The 10072-nt window shown below is 47.2% G+C and overlaps 1 protein-coding gene across 1 annotated transcript; it reads left to right on the forward strand.

Moving 5' to 3' along the window:
• The first annotated feature begins 254 nt into the window (after positions 1 to 254).
• LOC123098718 (protein DETOXIFICATION 27) lies at positions 255 to 6247 on the forward strand. The gene is made up of 8 exons (XM_044520782.1): positions 255 to 701; positions 2587 to 3128; positions 3457 to 3543; positions 4935 to 4991; positions 5104 to 5342; positions 5462 to 5580; positions 5689 to 5775; positions 5888 to 6247. Exons 1-8 carry the CDS (start codon positions 393 to 395, stop codon positions 5933 to 5935), a joined length of 1488 nt encoding a protein of 495 aa, XP_044376717.1. The 5' UTR covers positions 255 to 392; the 3' UTR covers positions 5936 to 6247.
• Positions 6248 to 10072: the final 3825 nt, after the last annotated feature.

Consider the following 10072-nt stretch of genomic DNA (forward strand, 5'->3'; position numbering starts at 1 on the left):
ACGGGGGCGATGACCGGAGTAAGAGTATTTTCGAATTCGGCCCGAGTTCGGCGTGCCGGGATCGACACAGTTCCGGACAAACTTGCAAGGCCGTTGGCAGCCACGACAATACTTTGTGGAGAGTTTCCATCGGAGTGCAGGCACAGTTATTGAGGCGGTTAAAGGTATTTTTCTCTCGGGTTGGACTGCCCAAGACAAGCACGCAATTGCCACGTGCCAGCTACCTCCTCCGCTCCTATTAAAGGCGGGGCAGCCTACCACGCCGGCTCTCGCTCAAATCATAATCGCGGACCTGCAGCGATCGACAACAAGAGCCAGAGCCGCAGCAACAATAAAGAAAGAAGAAGAAGAAGCGAGAAGATTCGATCGTTCAATCGAGTGTTCGATCGGCCATGGCGGGATCGCGGCGAGGGGGCGACGAGGAGGCGTGCCGGGTCGGCCTCCTGGACGGGCACGGCGGCGCCAAGAAGGATGACTGGCAGGTGGTCGACGGCGGCGAGGGATCCAGCAAGCTCGGGAGGCGGGTGTTGGAGGAGTCGAAGAAGCTGTGGGTGATCGTGGCGCCGGCCATGTTCAGCCGCATCGTCACCTTCAGCATGAACGTCATCACGCAGGCCTTCGCCGGCCACCTCGGCGACCTCGAGCTCGCCGCCATCTCCATCGCCAACACCGTCGTCGTCGGCTTCAGCTTCGGTCTCATGGTACGCACGCACGAACCCCCTGCCCGATCCTGTCTCCGTTCTAATTCATTCGCTTCCTTGCTGCTCTGTTTGTCCTTTTCGATCTATCTTTGGGGGCTGGCCTCCCAATATGGTTAGGATTTCTGCTCCTCCAGCGCAGCAGCAGAATTACAACTCATATTCACCACTTCCCAATAAAAGAAAAGGCTGGTCTATATCGTGAAAACAGTTAATTATCATCACCGATATATAGAAAGAAAAGAAGATTTTCCCACTGATGTGAAGAGTATTTACCAATTTAGCACCATGGGCTGCCATACTAGTCGACGTTGCTCTTCACATCAGTGGCAAGGAAAGGAACGTGAGCTGAGGCTAGCGAGCACCTCTGCTGCCCACTCGATACACTTGCGGTGCATGCAGTACGTGTTTCTTCTCCTACCCGTGTCACTGACATGTGGGCCCGGGAAACATGACGAGCGTCAGGACTGACGTACTCCTACTAGGTTTCTCTTTCTCATTTTATGTAGAAAAATAGTAATAAGAAGCGAACAGGCATTGGGATTCCCTCGCCGTGGTTTGGATTTAGTGGGCGGAGGCCTACTCCGGGCGCCTCCCCTATTTTGCATTAGAGCAAATACAATAGAGCTGAGTCAGCGGGATATAAAAAATAAACTAATATATTTCTGCTTAGTTGGAGAAAAGAGAAGAAGAGAGAAGGTAAGCGGGCTTTTCGTGAAGAGCCAGCTCTAGCACGTGCTCGTAGGCACTTTGTGAGAATGAAAAATGGGCCATATAATAAAAAGTAATATACTCTTTTGATCTATTATTATACATGTTGGCTATAAGATGGGCTGTAGATGACATGGCGCTGGCTTATAGCCAGCAGCTGGCTATATTATTAACCATGCTCTTAGAATGAACGTCACACCGATTTGTTTAGCGAGCAGCTCTGTCGAATCCGCACTAAATGCTGCAAGCTCCTACTGGCAGGCACCCATTGACTTGGCTAGACGCAGATTAAACTTGTTGGCAGAGTATCTCAGCATCTCACACACTTGCCCAGCTCATGAAACAAAGACTTGCAACGACTTGTGGAGAGCATTTTTAATCGCATAAACGAGATGGGGAGGTGTCATTCTCCATTGTCCACTCCCAGTTTGATGCAGAAAGCAGCTCGAGCCATCGAGAGAGAGGTAGAGGAGTATAGATGCGAGAAGGCACCGGACGGAGCTCTCGATCGGTCCCGTGGGCGAGACTGAAAGGACGGATCTCCAGATTCTTAGCCTAGCTTTCTATCTTGTCGGCACCCTCCGGATAGGGACAGATCCCGCCGCTCTTCAGTCGTCGAGTTTGTTTGTCTCCACTGCATGAGACCTTTCTAGGAGACCATGCATTCCTTGCATGTGGTGTCGGTTGATCCTTCTGATAAATTGTGTTTTACATTCAGGGTAGATATATAAATTGTGTTTTAGATTTAAGGGTACTATCTGTTTATTTTTAGAAATGTTAACCGGCTTGCTGACGTTCTTCGAACCGGTGCCAGATTCTTCTAAAGGAAAAGGAAAAGGGTGTGGTTAGATCTCAGTCGACTGAGACTTAGTCAAGTGATAGAACATATAAAAAGAATGAAAAAAACTTAAAAGAAAATTTTACACGGATCTCAACATAAAATCTTACGAATATGGCATTGACTGAGATTTAGCAATCTCGAAAAGGAAAAATTGCCTTCTCTGTAAGAGACTGTCATGCTATTCTGAAGAAGTTGATATCCCTCGATAACCAAAACTGCCATCAAAATGGTTCTCAGATGCCAAACCCTCCTGGTCAATGTTCGTTGGTTATTGGAGTTCTTGTTTTTAATTTTTCAATTTACTGAACTTTGACACTAACTCGTCGCGTCGTGCAGCTTGGCATGGCGAGCGCTCTGGAGACGCTGTGCGGGCAGGCGTTCGGCGCCAAGAAGTACCACATGATGGGCATCTACATGCAGCGCTCCTGGATCGTGCTGCTCGGCTGCGCCGTGCTGCTCCTCCCCATGTACTTCTTCGCCGAGGACGTGCTGCTGCTCACGGGGCAGTCGCCGGAGCTGTCGGCCATGGCCGGCAGGGTCTCCGTCTGGTTCATCCCGCTGCACTTCTCCTTCGCCCTGCTCTTCCCGCTGCAGCGGTTCCTGCAGTGCCAGATGAAGAACTTCGTCAGCGCCGCCGCCTCCGGGGTGGCGCTCTGCGTCCACCTCCTCGTCAGCTGGCTCTTCATCACCCGGTTCCAGTTCGGTCTCGTCGGCATCGCGCTGACGCTCAACTTCTCCTGGTGGGCCACCTTCGCCATGCTCTTCGCCTACGTCGCCTGCGGCGGCTGCCCGGACACGTGGCACGGCTTCTCCGTCGAGGCGTTCGCCGACATCTGGGAGTTCGTCAAGCTCTCCGCCGCGTCTGGCGTCATGTTATGGTACGTGCTTCTACTGATCACTGCATGTTACTTACTTTTATATACTTTTGGTCTTCGACTCCTACATACTCCTATATCTGTTCTACGATGGCTTAAGTATAGTACAGCTGACTTAACACACATGAAAAACTGATATCTACTGACATACTATGCTGCTTTCATGTGTTTTCTTCTGTATGATTCCGGCCCGTCCTATTGGTAGCAAACATGTGAAGAAAGTCAATCGGGCATCAGATCTCAGACGCATTTTATTTACTTCGACAAGGACGGTCAATACAAATAACATTTCATCCATGTGGGACTGACAATTTTTTTGTTTCTTGTGCAGCCTGGAGAACTGGTACTACAGGGTACTCATCTTGCTGACAGGGAACCTCAAGGACGCGGCTATTGCGGTGGATGCGCTCTCCATCTGGTAACTATTCGTCTTCCTCCATCGCGTGCTAGTTTTCAGTACCATAGTTTTCACTTTCGACGAAATTTCCGAAATTTCTCAAAATTTCGCTCATTTCGAGGGTCCTCGAAACATTTACGTTTCGTTTAAATTATTTCGGTATTTTAAAATTAAAAGTATAAGAAAGAGCTGGAATCTATGTTAGTTGTATTCATATGCTTAGCAGAGTGGTAGGCTGGTGTTATTGCACGCTTTAGGGCCTTGCACTAGTAGAAAAACGACTTTTAGTACCGGTTCGTAAGGGCCTTTAGTACCGGTTCTGGAACCGGTACTAAAGAGTGGGGACTAAAGGTCCCCCTTTAGTCCCAGTTTAACACGAACCGGGACCAAAGGCCCACCACGTGGCACGAGGCGCACCGTGGTCTGGGGGACCTTTAGTCCCGGTCGGTAAGGATTTTTTTATTTTTATTTTTGAAATAAAGCAAAAACAGCCAGCCTACTGGGCCGGCACGGTCTGCATACAACTAGAAACCCAATCTCTAGTTGGGCCAGGATGCAGGCCCGTACGGCCTAGTAGGCCCCACAGGGCAGAAGACTTGCAATAGGCCCACAAAGGCCTGCTTAGAGAGGAGCTCGACACGGTAGCCGCGGCGGGGCTTATAAACCGGTGCGAGCTCCTCTCAACTAGCGAGGTGGGACTAAACATTGTGCACTGCGGGTGGCAGCGCACCCCCTTTAGTACCGGTTGGAGCCACCAACCCGTACTAAAGGCCACCACCTCTTTAGTACCGGTTCGTGGCACGAACTGGTACTAAAGGTTCGCCACGAACCGGTACTAATGAGCGCCGCCTGCCTGACCGTTGGAACCGGCATTAATGGTCACATTAGTGCCGGTTCAATACCAAATCGGGACTAATGAGTTTCACATTAGACCCTTTTTCTACTAGTGTTGGTTTGAATCCCAGGGCGCACATTTTTTGTACTACTCTACTATTCCTGCTATACGAAAACTTAACAAAAAAATTATGTCACTAGGATTCGAACTTGGATCTACAAAGACTGAAGTAGTGATCGCGCCATTCAGATAGACGAGTTCTGGTGAAAAATTTGTGCTAAAATGTTACTTATTCAATACTCCGTGTTCGAATTTATTCAAATTCAATTAAAAATTTCGTTAATTTACTTGAAATGGTTTTCGAAATTTACGAAATTTCGGTGCTTTCGAGGGTGAGCGAAAAAAATTTGGTTTCGAAAGTGAAAACTATGTTCAGTACCCTCGAGAAGTACTCATTGGCTATTCGAATATCTTGAATAATTTGTACTAGTACTCATTTAGTACCAGTTTAACAAGGTTTGCTCGATGGTGATTCTGACAATGCAAATGTTCTTTCCTTTGTGTTTCTTGTGGACAGCATGACTATTAACGCATGGGAGATGATGATTCCCTTGGCGTTCTTCGCAGGGACTGGGTACGCACCACCGTCTTGCTTGGCACATTTCCTTTTGGTGCATTTTCATGGTGCTCACTTCAGCACACAGTGCAGCATGCTAACACAATTACGTGGGTCGTGGGCTTTGCAGAGTGCGGGTGGCGAACGAGCTCGGCGCGGGAAACGGGAAGGGGGCTCGGTTCGCGACGATCGTGTCGTCCTTGACGTCGCTGGTGATCGGGCTCTTCTTCTGGGTGCTCATCATGGGCCTCCACGACAAGCTGGCGCTCATCTTCACCTCCAGCGCCGTCGTGCTGGACGCCGTCAACAACCTCGCCATCCTGCTGGCCTTCACCATCCTGCTCAACAGCATCCAGCCCGTGCTCTCAGGTACCCTACCCAGGCCCAGCTCGACCTCTTCTTATATCATTTAGGCCCAATCAATCTGTTATGGGCCCTCCTCTGCAGAATTCATTCATCATGGTCGTGTTCTCCTGAAACAAACGCAGGTGTGGCTGTTGGGTCTGGCTGGCAATCGGCGGTGGCCTACGTCAACATCGGCAGCTACTACCTCATCGGCGTCCCCATGGGTGTCCTCCTCGGCTGGCTCTTCGACCTTGGCGTCCTGGTACGTGCTAGCTAGCACATCTCTCTCATCTTGGCTGTTGCCGTGGTTGCTTCTACGCTTCGGTCTCGGCGCCGCACTGACGACTTTTTTGTGCGAAATCTTTCGCAGGGGATCTGGGCGGGGATGATCGGCGGAACCGCCGTCCAGACGCTGATCCTGGCCATCATGACCATTCGCTGCGACTGGGAAAAGGAGGTGAGTGAGCGAGCCCGAGCCGGTTGAAAATTGTGGGTTTCTTGCGTGTAGCTGGGTGGGTGGTAGTAGTGCTAACCGCTGATGCGTTTTTTGACTTGGATGTCACTGGCAGGCCATGGTCGCGAGCACACGGATGGACAAGTGGTCCGAGGTCCGGTGACCGGAGAGCTACGAGAGCAAGTTCCCTCTAAGGTACAGGCATCGCTCCGGCCGGCCGGCCGTGTACGCGCGCGTGGAAGCCATTACTGCCGCGCGCAGCTCGACGGGCTAGTAGTCAGATTTGTACGGTGGATTGAGGGGAAGAGATGGCTGCGGTGTTGCATACTTCAACATCGACACTCTTGCAAGGGAGAGGAGGCTTAGCACAGTTTTGTACTGTTGTTTGATATTGTGGTGTATACATTCTTTGCTGTTCGTATCCAAGCAATACATGCTCGGCCAGTTGAAATGAAGTTTGGCCAAAAAAATTTCACTTGGTTTTTTCCTTCTCGAGGCCTTTTTTACAACTCCTCGATGTTGATTTCGCTATCTCAAAGATAATAAGAACAAAACAGGAAAAGGAAATGGGCTGCTCGTTGTTTTCATCGATTTCTCCTGAAGAGAATATCACATGAAAATCAAGTTTCGGTGAAAGGAAACGTCACTATTTTTTGCTGATTTTTTATAGCTCGTATGCCATAATGTGTTTGAACTTAAATTTTAGAAAAAAAAAACTACGAAAATACTAACGCCCACACGTGTGGGCGTTTGCATCTCGCCCCACACGCGTGGATCCACGTTCGTTTGTGGTTGCACGAATCTTGGCATGTTTGTGGTGTCACGTAGGACTGAGCTGGTGTGTGGGCATTCATCTAGTCGCCCACAAGTCCGTTTTCACCGCACGGAGGACCGGTGTGTGGGCGTTTAGCAGTTCGCCCACACGTCAGTTTTCACTCACGCACAGGGGCTGGTGTGTGGGCATTTATCAGTTCGCCCACACGCCCGTCTCCTCTCCCACACTCAAAGCTGCCAGTTGCCATGTGTTTTGCAGGGTACATGTCAACTGCCCTAGTGTGCTTGTAAGCAGATGACAACTCTCTCTTTACCCGAACATGTTATTTTGCCATGTCTCTTTGTAGCGCTACACGGTAACTGCCTAGTGTTAGTACGTGGCAACTCCTAAAGTTTTCAAATCATGGCAACTGTAGTAAACCAGACCATACATGGCAACTGCCTAGTGTTAGTAGATGGCAACCCCTAAAGTTTTCAAATCATGGCAACTATAGTAAACCAGACCATACATGACATCAGTTGCAGTTATCCAAAAATGGCATCTGGCACTTGACCTGAGATGGCAACTGCAGTTGAGCAACCATGGCAACTGTAGTTCAGCGACATGGAAACTGCAGTTAAACGAACATGGAAGAGGATCCGGACCAAGGCAACTGCGGGGTGCGTGGTGACTGTCACGCGGGGCGTGCGGGACCATGAGGTAGGAGGCCTGACGTACGGGCGTGTGGGCGTTGTTTATTTTGCCCACACGTAGGCGTGTGAGAGTAATGACCCACAAGTATAGGGGATCTATCGTAGTCCTTTCAATAAGTAAGAGTGTCGAACCCAACGAGGAGCAGAAGGAAATGGTAAGCGGTTTTCAGCAAGGTATTCTCTGCAAGCACTGAAATTATCGATAACAGATAGTTTGTGATAAGGTTATTGGTAACGAGTACCAAATAACAAGTGTAAATAAAGTGCAGCAAGATGGCCCAATCCTTTTTGTAGCAGAGGACAAGCCTGGACAAACTCTTATATGAAGGAAAACGCTCCCGAGGACACATGGAAATTATCGTCAAGCTAGTTTTCATCACGTTCATATGATTCGCGTTCGGTACTTTGATAATTTGATATGTGGGTGGACCGGTGCTTGGGTGTTGTCCTTACTTGGACAAGCATCCCACTTATGATTAACCCCTACTGCAAGCATCCACAACTACAAAAAAAGTATTAAGGTAAACCTAATCATAGCATGAAACATATGGATCCAAATCAGCCCCTTACAAAGCAACGCATAAACTAGGGTTTAAGCTTCTGTCACTCTAGCAACCCATCATCTACTTATTACTTCCAAATGCCTTCCTCTAGGCCCAAACAATGGTGAAGTGTCATGTAGTCGACGTTCACATAACACCACTAGAGGAGAGACAACATACATCTCATCAAAATATCGAACGAATACCAAATTCACATGACTACTAATAGCAAGACTTCTCCCATGTCCTCAGGAACAAAAGTAAGTACGCACAAAGCATGTTCATGTTCATAATCAGAGGGGTATTAATGTGCATAATGGATCTGAACATATGATCTTCCACCAAATAAACCAACTAGCATCAACTACAAGGAGTAATCAACACTACTAGCAACCTACAGGTACCAATCTGAGGCTATGAGACAAAGATTGGATACAAGAGATGAACTAGGGTTAGAGAGGAGATGGTGCTGGTGAAGATGTTGATGGAGATTGACCCCCTCCCGATGAGAGGATCGTTGGTGATGACGATGGCGATGATTTCCCCCTCCCGGAGGGAAGTGTCCCCGGCAGAACAGCTCCGCCGAAGCCCTAGATTGGTTCCGCCAAGGTTCCGCTTCGTGGCGGCGGAGTCTCGCCCCAAAAGCTTGCTTCTGATTTTTTATCGGACGAAAGACTTCATATAGCAGAAGATGGACACCGGAGGGCCACTAGGGAGCCCACGAGGCAGAGGGCGCGCCCCCACCCTCGTGGCCAGGGTGTGGGCCCCCCTCTGGTATTTCTTCGCTCAGTATTTTTTATTATTTCCAAAAATAACTTCCGTGGAGTTTCAGGACTTTTGGAGTTGTGCAGAATAGGTCTATAATATTTGCTCCTTTTCCAGCCCAGAATTCCAGCTGCCGGCATTCTCCCTCTTCATGTAAACCTTGTAAAATAAGAGAGAATAGGCATAAGTATTGTGACATAATGTGTAGTAACAGCCCATAATGCAATAAATATCGATGTAAAAGCATGATGCAAAATGGACGTATCAACTCCCCCAAGCTTAGACCTCGCTTGTCCTCAAGCGAAAGCCGATAATGATAAATATGTCCACATGTTTAGAGGTAGAGGTGTCGATAAAATAAAATACGGACATGAGGGCATCATGATCATTCTTATAACAGCAACATATATTTATATTGTCATATTATTTCTTATGCTCAAGTAATAATCTATCCACAATGTTAAGTATGAATCAGAAACTTCATTGAGAACTAACAAACTATAATCTCAGTCATTGAGGTAATTGGAATTTATCATAACATCAGAAAGAGTCAATACAAGAGCTTTTCAGCAAGTCCACATACTCAACTATCATTTAGTCTTTCACAATTGCTAACACTCACGCAATACTTGTGGTTACGGAGTTATAATCGGACACAGAGAAAGATAGGGGCTTATAGTTTCGCCTCCCAACCTTTTACCTCAAGGGTAATGTCAACAATAATAGATATATATATATATATATATATATATATCAGGATCTTTCCAACACAATGTGCTTGCCAAAGGATAAAATGTAAAAAGGAAAGGTGAAGATCACCATGACTCTTGCATAAGGTAGAAGATAAAAGTAAAAGATAGGCCCTTCGCAGAGGGAAGCAGAGGTTGTCATGCGCTTTCGAGGTTGGATGCACAAAATCTTAATGCGAAAGAACGTCACTTTATATTGCCACTTATGATATGGACCTTTATTATGCAGTCCGTCGCTTTTATTTCTTCCACATCACAAGATCGTATAAAGCTTATTTTTCTCCCACACTAATAAGTCATACATATTTAGAGAGCAATTTTTATTGCTTGCACCGATGACAACTTACTTGAAGGACCTTACTCATTCCATAGGTAGATATGGTGGACTCTCATGGCAAAACTGGGTTTAAGGGAATTTGGAAGCATAAGTAGTATCTCTACTTGGTGCAAAGAATTTGTCTAGCATGAGGAAGAAAGGCAAACTCAACATGTTGGATGATCCATGGCAATATACTTTATTTCAGATATAAGAAAACATACCCCATTACATTGTCTTCCTTGTCCAACGTCAACTCTTTAGCATGTCATATTTTAATGAGTGCTCACAATCATAAAAGATGTCCAAGATAGTATATTTATATGTGAATCATCTCTTTCTTTATTACTTCCTATTAATTGCAACGATGATCAAAACTATGTTTGTCAACTCTCAACAACTTTTAATCATCATACTCCCTCTATGTGAAGTCATTACTCTCCATAAGGTCAATATGATCT

Source organism: Triticum aestivum, chromosome 4D (genome assembly GCF_018294505.1).
Source record: "Triticum aestivum cultivar Chinese Spring chromosome 4D, IWGSC CS RefSeq v2.1, whole genome shotgun sequence".
NCBI classification, from domain to species: domain Eukaryota; kingdom Viridiplantae; phylum Streptophyta; class Magnoliopsida; order Poales; family Poaceae; genus Triticum; species Triticum aestivum.

What these genes read in the sequence shown, in the direction of transcription:
- LOC123098718 (XM_044520782.1), top strand. Translation starts at nt 393, where the DNA reads ATGGCGGGATCGCGGCGAGGGGGCGACGAGGAGGCGTGCCGGGTCGGC. An exon ending in GCTTCAGCTTCGGTCTCATG is followed by an intron (nt 702 to 2,586) that starts GTACGCACGCAC and finishes CGCGTCGTGCAG; the next exon opens with CTTGGCATGGCGAGCGCTCT. An exon ending in CATCCAGCCCGTGCTCTCAG is followed by an intron (nt 5,343 to 5,461) that starts GTACCCTACCCA and finishes AAACAAACGCAG; the next exon opens with GTGTGGCTGTTGGGTCTGGC.